The following is a 16,022-nucleotide window of genomic DNA, read 5'->3' as shown; positions in this document are numbered from 1 at the left end:
CAAAGGGTAACTTGTTATGACCCTACATGACCTATATTTGGGGGTGAAGGGGAAGTGTGCTTTTGCATTCTCTTGCACTCTTTTTTTTTTTTTTTGGAGACAGAGTCTCGCTCTGTCATCCAGGCTGGAGTGCAGTGGCATGATATCGGCTCACTGCAACCTCCGCCTCCGGGGTTCAAGCAATTCTCCTGCCTCAGTCTCCTGAGTAGCTGGGATTACAGGCATGCACCATGACGCCCAGCTAATTTTTGTATTTTTAGTAGAGATGGGGTTTCACCATGTTGATCAGCCCAGTCTCGAACTCCTGACTTCATGATCCGCCAGCCTCGGCCTCCCAAAGTGCTGGGATTACAGATGTGAGCCACTGCGCCTGACTCCTGCACCCATTTATTAGAATCCCTAGACCTATTTTTAGTTTGGGTCTGAAACAGTCTTCTTAATATGCAGGAAGAGAGATATTGCAAATCCTGACTTTGAACTTCCGGAAAGGGCTAAGGGTTAGTGGAACTATAAATATATGAGGGCAAGTCTGACAGGAGCAGTTTTATTGTGATCACGTCCTTGGGTCCAGGAGGCTGGCCAGGCTCCCCAGGTAAGCCAGTGTGTCTTCTTTCTGGAAGACCACATTCTCAGGGTGCCAAGTGGCATTTTTCTGGTTGTCTCCCATTTTTCTGTCTCCAGGGAACGACTCCATTTGACTTACTGAAGTTACAAGAGTTCTGTTAAAATAATTTATAAGGAAACAGATGATCACTGGAATGCCCCAGTGTTAGGACCAAAAGGGACTGAGGGATATTATCTGGTGTCCCAGTTCTCTGCTTCTCTCAACCTACCAGCCGCCAACCATGCTGCGTTAATTGTCAGTAGCAGGCCAATATAATGGTCAGTTCAAAGCTTAATGGTTTATGGGAAACCACTGAAGACTTTAGGGCAGGACTTTGAGGGGTTTTTGGATTTGTTCTTGTTTTGAGATGGACTCTCGCTCTGTTGCCCAGGCTGGAGTGCAGTGGTGCAATCTTGGCTCACTGAAACCTCTGCCTCCTGGGTTCAAATGATTCTCTTGCCTCAGCCTCCCGAGTAGCTGGGACTACAGGCCCACGTCACCACTCCCAGCTAATTTTTGTATTTTCAGTAGATATAGGGTTTCGTCATATTGACTAGGCTGGTCTCAAATTCCTGACCTCAGGTGATCCGCCCGCCTTGGCCTCCCAAAGTTAAGGGATTACGGGCGGGTGCCACCATGCCCGGCCTTGGAATTTGAGATTTAGAAGGATCATTCTGCTTGGCTTGATGACTCACGTCTGTAATCCCAGCACTTCGGGGAGGCTGAGGTGGGAGGATTGCTTGAGCCCAGCAGTTTGAGACCAGTCTGGGCAACATAGAAAGACCTTGTCTCTACCCCCACCACCACCAAAAAAGGGGGGAGGGGCGTCATTCTGGCTGCTCCGCTCTGTGGTTAGGACCACGTCAAAGGTGGAGGAAGGAAAACCGGAAAACCAGGTGAGATGCTTGGACTAGGGTGGCTGCGTCATTGGATGGATGGGTGGACACCAGGGTGGGGCTCTTAGGAGAGGCTTCTGGAACGGTTGATATCGAAATGAAGAGGAAGCAGTGGGGTGTTCTTAACAACGGTGAAGAATTGGAGAGACCGCTAGGTTCGGGGTGTGCAGTGTGTGGCGGCCGCTTAGTTGGCGACCTCACGCACGGGACTGCCTGGCGCGGTAGGCTCGCGCTCTAATACATTCAGCACCCGGGCCCGAGTAAGTGGCGGTGTTGGCCCCTCCCGGGTCCCTCCTTTCTGCCCGCCTCTCGTCCTCTTTGGCCATTGGGCAATGTATCTGTCCATCAAGGGCCCGCCTCCGCAATTGAGCCAACCAGGGCTAGCGGGAGGGCGCTTCCTTCTGGAGCTGGGTCTGCCTGGGTGAAGTGCGGACCCGGTGGCTGCAGTTGTGGAGCTGTGCGCAGGCGCAGAACTGACCGGATCGAGCCGGCGGCTGTGGCCTCGTAAGCTGGTGAGAAGCGGGCGAGGATCTGAGGTATGGAAGGGAACGAGCTGGGGATGTGGACACCTCTTTACCCGCCAGGCCTCGCCAGCGCCTGAGCCTCCCGGCCTGCGGCACCGGCTCAGGTGACGGGGCGGAGAGCTAGCTGAGGTGAGGGGGCGGACCCGCGGCCGGAGGGACCAGCTGGGCCCACGACCACGGTCACCCCACTCACATGCGCGCGCCACGTGGGCCCGCGGGCTCGCCGACGACCCTTGGCTACCTACTGGGCACCCCATAGCTGCTCTGGCACTTCGGGCACCCCTTGGAGCTTCGTGTCCCCACTGCGCGCTCCTGTTTTACAGGCTGGCAAGCCGGGGCTAAGAGGCACCAAGCGGGTCTCCGGGGGACACCCAGCTGGGTTACGGCCGTGCCGGAGTTCTAGGGAGACAGGGCTTGGTGGGCTCCGTGCACTTAGCGATGAGGCTGTAGTCAGAGACTTGAACTTGGGACCTGTCTGTTTTCTTTAAGGATGCAAAATGGTTTGCGTCCCGGCTGGGGCGGATAGCCCTGCACCGCTGCCTGTCTTGGCTGCAGGGCTGGAGCGCCAGACGCCCTCTGCTTCCCGGACCGACCGCCCCCGTCCCGACTTCTGCGAGGTGGGGGTGGTGAGGGGACGGTTCTCAGTGCTGGGAGCTCTCAAGAGCCTGACAAATGATCTTGAGATGCCGTGGGCAGGATTCATACATGAAACCTGAGAACAGCTCATTACAATGGGTCAAGGTTTTTTTGTTTTTTTTTTTTTTTCTTTTCTTATTTTATTTTATTCTAAGGAAAAATACCACCAGAGGCTAGTGAAGGGACTAGGAAACTCGTCACCCCCTTGCGGAGGCAGATGTGAAGCTTTTGGAAATCAGTTTGGCAATGAGTCTCCACCCTTTGACCTACTGACTCCTTGTTTGAGAAATCACTAGGATAAAACCTAAGTAGAGGAAAGTTTACTGCATAAGGCAGTGCAGTTTGGTGGGGTTTTGTTGTTGTTGTTGTTTTAAGAGACAGATCTGGCTCAGTCTCCCAGGCTGCAGTGTGGTGGTGTGATCATAGCTCACTGCAGCCTCGAACTCAGAGAGCTCAAGCAATCCTCCCACCTCAGCCTCTTGAGTACCTGGGACTACAGGCACATGCTACCATTCCCAGCTAATGTAAAAATTTTGGTAGAGATGGGGGCACTTGCTGTATCAGTCAGGGTGGTCTCAAACTCCCTAGCCTCAAGGGATACTCTAGCCTTGGCCTCTCAAAATGCTGAGATTATAGGCATGAGCCACACTGTGCCCAGTCCAGTTTGAAATTTTATATTAATAAATAGCAAGTAGGCCAGGTACAGTAGTCACACCTGTAATCCCAGCATTTTGGGAGGCCGAGGCAGGTGGATCACCAGGTCAGGAGATCAAGACCATCCTGGCTAACACAGTGAAACCCTGTCTGTACTAAAAATACAAAAAATTAGCTGGGCATGGTGGCAAGCGCCTGTAGTCTCAGCTACTTGGGAGGCTGAGGCAGGAGAATCACTTGGACCTGGGAGGTGGAGGTTGCAGTGAGCCAAGATTGTGCCAGTGCACTTCAGCCTGGGCAACAAGAGCGAGACTCCATCTCAAATAAAAATAAAAATAAAATAAATAAATAGCAAGCAAGTAGTAGAAACAACCTCTAAATCTCCAGCAGTAGAGAATGGTTAAGTAAGTTGTGATTGTTTATGCCAAAATGTAGCCATTAGATGTAAAAAAAAAATACTCTTATCAGAAAAGCCAGATTCAAAGTTGTGGTTACAACTCTACAGAAATATGTACAGAATGACCAGGCATGGTAAGTCCCACCTGTAATTTCAGCACTTTGGGAGGCCAAGGGCGTAGGATCGCTTGCGCCCAGGAGTTCGAGACCAGCCTGGACAACACAGGGAGACCCTGTCTATTAGCTGGGCATGGTGGCAAATGCCTATAGTCCCAGCTACTTGGGAGGTTGAGGCTGGAGAATCCCTTGAGGCCAGAAGGGCAAGGCTGCAGTGAGCCACGATCTTACCATTGCACTCTAGCCTGGGGACAGAGCCAGGCTCCATCTCAAAAAAAAAAAAAAAAAAAAAAAAAAAAAAAAAAGGCGGGGGGGCAGGCACAGTGGCTCACACCTGTAATTCCAGCACTTTGGGAGGCTGAGGTGGCTGGATCGCTTGAGTCTAGGAGTTCAAGACCAGCCTGGTTAACACGGCAAAACCCGATCTCTACAAAATGTATAAAAATTAGCCAGGCATGGTGGCGTACACCTGTGGTCCCAGGTACTTGGGAGGTTGAGGCAGGAGAATCACTTGAATCTGGGAGGCAGAGGTTGCAGTGAGCCGAGATCATGTCACTGCACTCCAGCCCAGGCAGCAGTGCGAGACTCCTCTCAAAAAAAAAAAGGGGGTTGGGGGAATACAGAATGACTAGAGGGATATGTACCTAATGATGAAAATAATAACTCCTTTTTTTTTTTAGTAGGAGGGTCATAGTTTATTAAATTCTCACAAAACCTTCTAAGACTAATATTCCCATTCTGCCAATAGATAATTGGAGTGAGTGTTACCTCATCAGCAGTGTGTCTGATGCTACACAGGATAGCATCACGGCTAGTGCGTGTTGGGCCTCTGAAAATGTCATATTTAGCTGGTATTTGAGGACTTAATGTGTGCCAGGTACAGGGCTAGGCACTGGAAAGCTGTTGGTGAGTAAGGCAGCTGTGGTTGCTTGAGTCACAGAGTTTATAGACTAGTGGGGAAGCATATATATATATATATATATGATTTATTTTTTGGGACAGGGTCTTGCTCTGTCACCCAGGCTGGAGTGCAGTGGCGGGAGCACTGCTCACTGCAGCCTTAAGCCTTGACCTCCAGGGCTCAAGCAATCCTCTCACCTCAGCCTTCTGAGTAAATGAGACTATAGGTGTGTGCCACCATGCCCAGCTAATTTGTAAAAAAATCTTTTTGTAAGGCCGGGCACGGTGGCTCAAGCCTGTAATCCCAGCACTTTGGGAGGCCGAGGCGGGTGGATCACGAGGTCGAGAGATTGAGACCATCCTGGTCAACATGGTGAAACCCTGTCTCTACTAAAAATACAAAAAAAAACTAGCTGGGCGTGGTGGCGCATGCCTGTAATCCCAGCTACTTAGGAGGCTGAGGCAGGAGAATTGCTTGAGCCCAGGAGGTGGAGGTTGCGGTAAGCCGAGATCGCGCCATTGCACTCCAGCCTGGGTAACGAGAGCGAAACTCCGTCTCAAAAAAAAAAAAAAAAAAAAAAAATCTTTTTGTAGAGACCAGGTCTTCTTATGTTGCCCAGGCTGGTCTCAGAATTCCTAGGCTCAGGTGTTCCTCCCACCTCAGCCTTTGGAGTGGCTGAGATTACAGGTATGAGCCACTATTCCTGAAACAGATTATTTATTTATTTATTTTTGTTTTTATTTTTTTTTTGAGACAGGGTCTCACTCTCATCATCCAGGCTAGACTGCAGTGGCATGATCGCTGCTTTCTGCAGCCTCACCTTCCTAAACTCAGGTGATTGTCCCACCTCAGCCTCCCAAGTGGCTGTGACTACAGGTACACACCACCATACCTGGCAAATTTTTTGGAAACACAGGGTTTCACCATGTTGCCCAAGCTAGTCTTGAACTCCTGGGCTCAAGCTATCCACCCACCTTGGCCTCCCAAAGTGCTAGGATTACAGGCATGTGCTATCACGCCTGGCCCCTGAAGCAGATATTTTAAATGAACACTTATAATCTGCTGGTGAGAATGAGTTTTGTGTATTTTAAATAGTTTATTCTAAGTTATTTTTGTTCAGTATATGAGCAAATTAAATGTTTTCAGAGGTCAGTATTTTTAAGAAATTAAATTTGAAACTTCAACTTTTTAATTTTTAGGTTTAAAAATATCCTTTTTTGCTGAGGGAACACAATTGCTGGTATAGTGTCAGAATGTCAAGTACTGTGTCCTACTGGATCTTAAATTCTACAAGGAGCAGCATTGCCACATTGCAAGGGGGCAGACGCTTATACTCCAGGTGTGTCTCAAATAGGAATAAATTTAAATGGAGGCTCTTTTCCTGGGTGCCACCCACCCTAAGCAGTTCCCCATGTGGTGGCTTCACTCTCTGCAAAGCCTACAGACACACATCAACAGAGGAAGATGATTTTCACTTGCAACTCAGCCCTGAGCAAATAAATGAAGTGCTTCGAGCTGGTGAGTCAGCCCACAAGATTCTTGACCTTGAAAGCAGAGTTCCAAATTCAGTGTTGCAGTATGAGAGCAACCAGCTGGCTGCAAATTCGCCAGTGGAGGACCGGCGAGGTGTAGCCTCCTGCCTGCAAACCAGTGGACTGATGTTTGGCATCTTTGATGGACATGGCGGTCATGCATGTGCCCAAGCAGTGAGTGAGAGGCTCTTCTACTATGTGGCAGTGTCCCTGATGTCCCACCAGACCCTGGAGCACATGGAGGGAGCTGTGGAAAGCATGAAGCCCTTGCTGCCCATCCTGCATTGGCTCAAACACCCAGGGGACAGTATCTACAAGGATGTCACATCTGTGCATCTTGACCACCTCCGTGTCTATTGGCAGGAACTGCTTGACTTGCACATGGAAATGGGACTAAGCATTGAGGAAGCATTAATGTACTCCTTCCAGAGACTGGATTCTGACATCTCACTGGAAATCCAGGCCCCCCTGGAAGATGAGGTGACAAGGAACCTGTCACTCCAGGTTGCTTTCTCCGGGGCAACAGCTTGCATGGCTCACGTTGATGGAATTCACTTGCACGTGGCCAATGCTGGTGACTGCCGAGCCATCCTTGGTGTCCAGGAGGACAATGGCATGTGGTCTTGTCTGCCCCTTACCCGTGACCACAATGCCTGGAACCAGGCTGAGCTGTCCCGGCTAAAGAGGGAGCACCCTGAATCAGAGGACAGGACGATCATCATGGAGGACAGGCTGCTGGGTGTCCTCATGCCCTGCAGGGCCTTTGGGGATGTCCAGCTGAAGTGGAGTAAAGAGTTGCAGCGCAGCGTTCTGGAAAGGGGCTTCAACACTGAGGCCCTCAACATTTACCAGTTCACACCCTCACACTACTACACTCCACCCTACCTTACTGCTGAGCCTGAGGTCACATACCACAGGCTGAGGCCCCAGGATAAGTTCCTTGTGCTGGCGTCAGATGGCCTGTGGGATATGCTGAGCAATGAGGACGTGGTGAGGCTGGTGGTGGGGCACCTGGCTGAGGCAGATCAGCACAAGACAGACCTGGCCCAGAGACCCGCCAACTTGGGGCTCATGCAGAGCCTGCTGCTGCAGAGGAAAGCCAGTGGGCTCCACGAGGCCGACCAAAATGCAGCCACACGGCTGATCAGACATGCCATAGGAAGCAATGAGTATGGGGAGATGGAGCCAGAGCGGCTGGCGGCAATGCTGACATTGCCAGAGGACTTGGCAAGGATGTACAGGGATGATATCACTGTCACTGTGGTGTATTTTAACTCAGAATCAATTGGTGCATATTACAAGGGGGGTTAAGAATCTCCCATCCTGTTGTCAGGGTTAACATAAATGCTCTTCTAAAACGTTTTCACTTACTCTTGAACTAGCTATCCAAACTTTACTATTAAAATTGTAGGCAGATTTAATTTGCTAAATAGACTAACAGGAGGAAAAAAACAAACAGCCTAGCTTTAAAAAACAGTGAAATAGCAGTGATTTCATGTCCCTGTATGTTTTGATCAAGTCTTATGTGCAGAGAGGACAGAGCATAAAGTCTATGGAATTGGCTTGGGCTCATGTAGCCCAAGTCTTTTGATGAAGATGTTAAACTGTGTCAGCCTGAGCCTTCAAAGGGTAAATTTAATCATGATTCTGAGAATAAAGAACTTCAGGATCTTCTGAGGTCTTGCCACAAAATCTGCAAATTTGTTAATTCTCCTGAATTCACAATCATGGACTTCTAGACTATGAAGAGATATTTTATTTGTTTGTCTTTTATTTAAATTACTAAGGCCTAGGTTTACAAAGCATACTACAGTACACTTTTCTATGCAATATCCTAACTTTTTTGTGTGTGATTATACTTGTGAGAAATTTTGTAATGCTACATTCTAGTTCTGTTTTCATTTATTTTAAAATTGAATCCTTAAACTTGCAAACACGCCTACTGTAAGCATGCTTGGAATGATTTGTTTTGGTTTTCAGCTGATAGGATCTATGCCTCTGGACCAGCTGAACTTACTGGTGCAGCTTTTGGTCCCCTCTACTGAGTCCCATTCTAGAAACTTTTAGCCATGCTGGGAGGTAACTAGTCTATGCCTTAACCCCTAACCTTTCCTGTGTTGGTAAAATTTCCTCCTGGGCTCAGCCTTTGGGGGTTGATTCACAGCATTTAAGCTTTCTGATTATACCTCTCAAACATTCTTCTGTCAATTCCACACAATCCTTCTACCTCTGCTATGCTTTCACCCCTCACTTACCCTGCACCTCCCGACGACAAAATACTATGTGAAAGAATCTTTCACATGTTCCTGCTTCATGTGGTTGCAGGAAAGGAGAAAATGTGATTGTGTATGGTACTTGTGGTGACAGACGTTTAGACAGGACAGGTTTATTTAGTGGATTGTGGACTGAAGATTCAACCTCTATCTGGAGAGGTGAAAACACAAAAGGCTTCAGGAAAAGTTTCTAACCAAGGTTCTCTGAATCCTCTACTGAGAGATGATGGGGAGGACGAAGGAGTGAGACTTACCAAATGGGATGCTTGCCCCAATACTGTGGGATAAACCACCATTGCCACTCCTCAGGAATTAGACCATATTTAGTATAGGAGTTGGGGCAAAAATAAAAGTTTAACTTGTAATGGCTTCTGTGGGCTGCAGATTCTTTGTATTTACTTGGAAATTCAGTCATCTGGCTCCGTTGTGGAGATGAATTTCATCTCATGAATTGCTGTGGCATTTAAACAACAGGAAATGTGTCCCTAAATGGAAACAACTATAATCCCACAAAACCAACGATTTTATTTGCCTGTGCTACATCAGGCAGAATTCTTCAATGAAGTTGAGCTACACTTGTTGATCCCTTTTCTGATCTTACCCCTTTATCCCGTCTACTGAAAAGAAAAGCAAATGGCTAGGTTTGGTTTTCTGTTTTTTGTCTGTGTCCCAGCTGACATTCAGTCAAATATTGGGATACTTCTACTTTGGTGGTGTTTCTCTGTACATTTTTCAGTGCAACTATTTAGTCATGTAGTTTCATCTAAGACATTCTTTTTTGAATATTTAAGCCTTGATCCTTTTATTCTGAAACCATTAGTATTCCTTCTTATCACCTAGATCTTTTTTCTTTTCTTTTCTTTTCTTTTGAGACAGGGTCTTGCCCTGTTGCCCAGGCTGGAGTACAATGGCATGATCTTGGCTCACTGCAACCTCTGCATCCCAGGCTCAAACAACCCTGCCTCAGCCCCTCCACCTCCCCAAAGTAGCTGGGATTACAGGCGTGCAACACCATGCCTGGCTAATTTATTTTTTATTTTTTGTAGAGACAGAGTTTTGCCATGTCGCCCAGGCTGGTCTTGAACTCCTAGACTCAAGTGATCTGCCCACCTTTGTCTTTCCAAGTGGTGAAATTATAGGTATGACCCACCACACCCAGCCTATCTCCTAGATCTCAAATCAAAAATAAAATGTAAATCACTTCCATTCTGCTAGCATGAGGGTTTGTTACTAAAACTGAGGAGTCTATCTGACGTTTACTTTTCGTTGTTTTTTGAGACAAGGTCTTGCTTTGTCACCCAGGCTGGAGTGCAGTGGTACAATTATAACTCACTGTAATGTCAAACTCCTGGGCTCCAATGCTCCCTCCCACCTTAGCCTCCCAAGCAGCTGGATCTACAGGCATGAACTACCATGCCCAGATAATGTTAAAATATATATATATTTTTTTTTGTAGAAACATGGTCTTGCTATGTTGCCCAGGCTGGTTGTCTGACATTTTCTTTGTCCTTTATTCTTTATACCAGCTAAACCCTGGAGTACACTTGAAGTCTTTACTGGCATACAAAGTACCTGAATCCTACTTTGGAGCCTAGCATGGGTCATAAATGTATCTGATTTATTAACTTGTAAGACAGCTGAGAGAACACAGACTCCTTACCTGTGACTCTAGGAGTATCTGGTTTTTCTCTGCCTAATAGATTTTCCTGCTTTCTAGTTAGTAATATTGAGAAAGAAGAAAGGCTTATTTATCATTTGTTTTTTTTCCACTGTGAATCATCAGTTCTTTCCATGAACATTCTGGGGAGCGCCTCCTGGTTAAACTCCTTTCTCCCTGACCGCTATCCTGCTGTCATTGAACTTCTTGAAGCACATGGGCTACTGCTTCAGGGACACTGGGATTTGAGAGGTGGTTAGTAGTACTTGTCAGGTCTTTTAAAGCATTTATTATTCCTTTTATAAAGAGATTTCAGTATTGAGACTTAAAATGAACTGAAAAATGAGATTGAACATATGATATCTTAGATGTAACTTTTCAAGAAAGTCTGCTTTGGTGCTTAAAATTGTATATGATTTTAGGTAAGAAACTTTGATAATATTGACATAATTTAGATTTACTCCCTTTTTTTTTTTCTTTTTTTTTGAGACAGTGTCACTCAGTTGCCCAGGCTGGAGTACAGTGGCACAATCTCAGCTCACTGCAACTTCTGCCTCCCGGGCTGAAGTGATTCTCATGCCTCTGCCACCCAAGTAGCTGGGATTACAGGCATGCACCACCACACATAGCTAAGGTTTTGCATTTTTAGTAGAGACAGGGTTTTGCCATGTTGGCCAGGCCACCTCAGCTTCCCAAAGTGCTACCATTATATGCATGAGCCATCATGCCTGGCAAGATTTTTAAAAAATATATAAATATAGCTCTGTTGATTCTGGGGCTTGGTCAAAATGGATAGATAACATGGTATTCTAAATTCAAATTCGTGGCTAGGCACCGTGGCCTACATCTGTAATCCCAGCACTTTGGGAGTCCAAAACAGAAGAATCGCTTCAGCACAGCATGAGACCAGCCTCGGCAACATAGACATTGCCTCTACAAAAATTTTTTTAAAAAATAGCCAGGTGTGGTGTATGGCCTGTAGTCTCAGCTACTTGGGAGGGTGAAATGGGAGGTTCTCTTGAGCCCAGGAGGCCTAGGCTGGAGTGAGCTGTGATTGTGCTACTGTACTCCAGACTGGGCGACAGGGTGAGACTGTGTCTCAAAAAAAAAAAGTTTGAATTTAAAAAAAAAAAAAAAAAGCTGGCTGGGTACGGTGGCTGACGCCTGTAATCTCAGAACTTTGGGAGGCCGAGGTGGGTGGATCACCTGAGGTCAGGAGTTCAAGACCAGCCTGACCAACATGGTGAAATCACATCTCTACTAAAAATACAAAAATTAGCTGGGCGTGGTGGCACATGCCTGTAATGCCAGCTCCTTTGGAAGCTGAGGCAGGAAAATCGCTTGAATCCAGGAAGTAGAGGTTGCAGTGAGCCAAGATCGTGCCATTGCACTCCAGCATGGACAACATGAGCAAAACTCCATCTCAAAAAAACAAAAACAAAGTCAAATTAGCATGATAGATCAGATTACTTAGATTCAACTTTCTGAGATATTATTCATAACATTAAGGCTAATTTATTATAATGAAAATGTAAACTTTGAGATATGTTAATATATAAACATCTTTTTCCCAGAGGTAGCTTTGGCCTAAAAGGTCTTTAGTATTCAGCACACTGGGTACCAAGTTCAGTTTAGACACAATCAAATTGGCATCTTTTAAACATAAGTGAAATACAGCTTGAACTTGAGTTACTTAAAGATACAGTATAATTAATTATATAGAACAAAACAAAAATGTGTTTAGAATGATTCTGGCTTCACTCTTATCCATCAGTTCCTAGTGGCCTATGTTCAGCCTTGGGAAAGTCTTAACTTCCCAGGTTAAACCAGAATATTTTGGAACTGAGCCATCTAACTTTCATCTTAAAGTTGATCATTTGTCTCTGAAATGTGACTCTTGTGGCAGAAAAAGCCCTGGTTTTGCCTTGGAGCTGGGGATAAAGGCCAGTGGGCCAACCTGTGATGAGAGCTGTCCCTGGCACCATCTGAGTGGAAAGCTCATTGGACCAGCCATGCAGCCGTCTGAACCAACTGAAGCCCTGTCCCTTATTCCTCAGGCACCTGATGCTTAACTTGCCTCCTGGGAAATAATTATCAAGCATTTACTTGGAACAGTTATTAATCATGTTCTTTAATAATCACTGACATTTGTATTTTAAGCTGTATACCAATGTTCGTATTTGACACTGATTTTCTAACCATTAGAGATATTTAATTAAAACTTGTAAATGAAAGAAACAAAATAAAATTCGGTTTCTTTTGGTTTGAATCCTTTTTTTTTTTTTTTTTTTTTTTCAGTCCTTAGGGTACTAGATTAGAACAACCTTTGTTTCACCACCTTTATCTGACTGTGGAAGATTTTAGGCTGTTTAGGACTCCACCCAAAAGAGAAGTATGCTGTTCTGCAAAGTGTGGGTGGCTGTTGCCCACACAGGAGATCCTCATTTAGTGTTAACCATGTGTGTGGAGATCCGAAAAGAAGCAAAGGCTTTTGTTGTGAAGGTCTCCACACACTCAGGGCCAAAGCCTGCCAGAATTTCATACTATGTAACTTGAGATTTTAAAACCAACTTGGCACATTACCCCACCCCCTGGAAGAGAGAAGTGGACAGAAGTGGACAGTGCGGTGGCTCATACCATCACGCCCAGCCAACTCCCCTTTTCAGCGTGACCAAACTCAGGCCCAGAGGTTGAAAAACATCCATAACACTGTGGTAGGGGCAGGATTTGAACCAAGTCCAAGGTCTCAATACTGGGCTTTTGGGAAGGGATAATTATGAACAGTTTTTTGCATAATTTTGGCCTGGAATGGGTGGGCTGGGAAGAGACTTGGTACTGAAAGGAAGCTAGAAGGCTTTTTTGGGGTTATTGCTGATAATAACATTGTTCTGTGGGCAGAGTGTGGTGTCTCACACCTGTAATCTTAGCAGTTTGGGAGGCCAAGGTGGGAGGATTGCTTGAGCCCAGGAGTTTGAGATCAGCCTGGGCAACATAGTGAGACCCCCATCTCTACAAAAATAAAAATTAGCCAGGCAAGGTGGTGCATACCTGTAGTCCCAGCTACTTGAGAGGCTGAGGTGGGAGAGTTGCTTTAGCCCAGGAGGTGGAGTCTTCAGTGAGCCCTGATTGTACCACTGCACTCCAACCTGTGGGACCAAGTGAGACCTTGTGTCAAAAATAATAATAATGAAATAAGGCCAACCACCATGGCTCACACCTGTAATCCCAGCGTTTTGGGAGGCCAAGGTGGGCAGATCACCTGAGGTCACGAGTTTGAGAGTAGCTTGGATAACATGGTGAAACCTTGTCTCTACTAAAAACACAAAAATTAGCCATGTGTGGTGGCGCACACCTGTAATCCCAGCTACTTGGAAGGCTGAGGCAGAAGAATTGCTTAAACCCGGGAGGCGAGGTTGTATTAAGCCAAGATTATGCCACTGTACTCCAGCCTGAGCAACAGAGCAAGACTCAGTCTTAATAATAATAACAATAATACTAACAAAATAGTACTGTGGACTCTGGTAACACTTTGGCTGTTACGAGTCAAGCTACATATGTTTAACTTATATGCATTCCAATGTCCCATCATTTTGGAACATTATAAAGGGAACACAGGGAGAATTAAAATTTTTAAATTGAGCTGTTTGAGCTCTTTAAATAGAGCAGGAGGAATTAAATTTATAGACTTATTTTTCACTTTTCATCTCTATACTTTTTCTATTTTGTTTTGAGACAGGGTCTGGCTCTGTCACCCAGGCTGGAGTACAGTAGCATGATATTTTCTTTCTTTCTTTCTTTTTTTTTTTTTTTAAGACAGGGTTTCAGCATGTTGTTGGCCAGGCTGGTATTGAACTCCTGACCTCAGGTGATCCTCCTGCCTTGGCCTCCCAAAGTGCTGAGATTTTACAGGCATGAGCCACCACGCCCGGCCACGCATGATATTTTCTTACTGCAACCTTCGCCTCCTGGGCTCAAACCATCCTCCCACATCAGTCTCCCGAGTGGCTGAGACTACAAGTGTGTGCCACCATGCCTGGCTAATATGTTTTTGTATTTTTGGTAGAGATGGGGTTTTGCCATGTTGTACAAGCTGGTCTCAAACTCTTGGTTTCAAGAGATCCTCTTGCCTCGGCCTCCCAAAGTGCTAGGATTCCAGGTGTGAGCCTCCACGCCCAGCCCATCTCTAGAGTTTCTGTTTCCATTTTACTTGGTGCTACTAAATGCCCTTAAATGGTCCCCAGCTTAGTGATTCTCTGAATTGTTAGTGTCCAGTGCTCCAACCGGCTCTCTGGGATGGATGAACATTTACTGATGTCTGTGGATCCAAATGTCTTTGCTCTATTGGCTCCTGACTTTCTCTACCAGCAAGCACGCCTTGATCTGAGAAATCACCTGGATGGGAGGAGCAAGGTGGGAAGTGGGAGGGTGGAGTGGAGAGCAGGGCCGTGGAGGCCAGGGCTCCAGTTCTGACATGCTTTGTTTGTTTGTTTGTTTGTTTTCAAGCAGGGTCTTGTTCTGTTCTGCAGGCTAGAGTGCAGTGGTGCAGCTATAACTCACTGCAGCCTCGAACTCCTGGCCTCAAGTGACCCTCCTGCCTCAGGCTCCCAAAGTGCTGGAATTATAGGTATGAACCACTGCACCCAGCCATTTTTTGTTTTTTGTTTTTTTTTTTTTTTCTTTTTTTGAGACGGAGTCTCACTCTGTTGCCCAGGCTGGAGTGAGTGCAGTGACATGATACTGGCTGACTGCAACTTCCACATCCTGGGTTCAGGCAATTCTTGTGCCTCAGCCTCCTGAGTGGCTGGGACTGTAGGCACACACCACCATGCCCAGCTAATTTTTGTATTTTAGTAGAGATGAGGTTTCACCATGTTAGCCAGGCTGGTCTTGAACTCCTGACCTCAGGTGATCTTCCTGCCTCGGCCTCCCAAAGCAGCCCCATTATCCTAGCCCCTGAGAGAGCAGTCTGTGGAGGGACTCTCCAAAGCCTACTCTGTCTCCAATCTCAACTCTTGCCTCTCTGGGATTCTGCGAAGCCCTCCCATGCCTTATCCCATGTTCTCTGCAACAGATGAACAGAAGGATGTCGGCCATGAGCTACTGCTCTGTCCGCCCTGCACAAGCTTGTGTGCCCAGGGCCAGGCATGTGGAGCTGCCCAGGGGTCACCCCATCCTGATAGAGGCTGAGGGGCTATGACAGGGGACTGGGAGGGGCCTGTCCAAGGAAAGGAGCAAGTGGAGTGAAGCATAGGAGCGACCAGGTGAGGTGGGTCTGGGATGGGGCTGCAGGGGCACTGTGTCGGCACTGAGACTGGGCAATGTAGCTGGGTGGGAGGAGCCCAGCAGGCGACCTCCAGAAATGGGAAAATAAACAAGGCCATGTGGTAGCCCCAGGAAGGGCTGGGGGCATGGCTGGCTCTTCATCAGCATAGAGGTAAGGAGGGGGCAGAGCAGAAAGTTCTGCCTCAATTCTCCCACTTTCTCTGTGTGTTGATGCCAGGGCTGTTGGATATTCGCTCTTGTCTCCTCGTTTGCCTCCTCCTCACCCCCATTCCTGTGGCTGCAGTCCTGGTTCCCTGTCGTGCCCTGGGGGTGCACAGGCTGCCTGTGGAATGAGTGAGGAGGGATGGAGACACAATTAAGGGGGAAGCAGGTGAGAGAGAAGGAGGAAAACAGTGAGGGGCTGCATGGTTGTGAAAAGCAGGGAGAGTTGGTGAGGAGTGTCCAGCACCAGAGGGGCCTTGGGTGTGGGTGGATGGAAACAAACAATTCGCCAAAAAAGAACACTACATAGCCAGGTGTGGTGGTGCATGCCTGTGGTCCCAGATACTC

The 16,022-nt window shown here is 47.0% G+C and overlaps 1 protein-coding gene across 2 annotated transcripts; it reads left to right on the top strand.

The window, feature by feature from the left end:
* The first annotated feature begins 1,912 nt into the window (after positions 1 to 1,912).
* PDP2 (pyruvate dehydrogenase phosphatase catalytic subunit 2) lies at positions 1,913 to 12,459 on the top strand. Of its 2 annotated transcripts, none has more exons than XM_074401970.1 (2): positions 1,913 to 2,012; positions 5,928 to 12,459. In XM_074401970.1, the coding sequence occupies exon 2, from the start codon at positions 5,982 to 5,984 to the stop codon at positions 7,569 to 7,571; it is 1,590 nt and encodes a 529-aa protein (XP_074258071.1). In that variant the 5' UTR covers positions 1,913 to 2,012; positions 5,928 to 5,981; the 3' UTR covers positions 7,572 to 12,459. The 2 variants fall into 2 exon arrangements, with proteins under 2 accessions (XP_074258071.1, XP_010345041.3); XM_010346739.3 differs by having other exon boundaries at positions 1,913 to 2,036.
* Positions 12,460 to 16,022: the final 3,563 nt, after the last annotated feature.

Source organism: Saimiri boliviensis, chromosome 1, assembly GCF_048565385.1.
Source record: "Saimiri boliviensis isolate mSaiBol1 chromosome 1, mSaiBol1.pri, whole genome shotgun sequence".
NCBI lineage: Eukaryota > Metazoa > Chordata > Mammalia > Primates > Cebidae > Saimiri > Saimiri boliviensis.
This window is presented reverse-complemented; position numbering and strand designations above follow the sequence as displayed.

Bases quoted from the DNA above. Each gene is read 5' to 3' on its own strand.
- PDP2 (XM_074401970.1), top strand. From the start codon at position 5,982: ATGTCAAGTACTGTGTCCTACTGGATCTTAAATTCTACAAGGAGCAGC.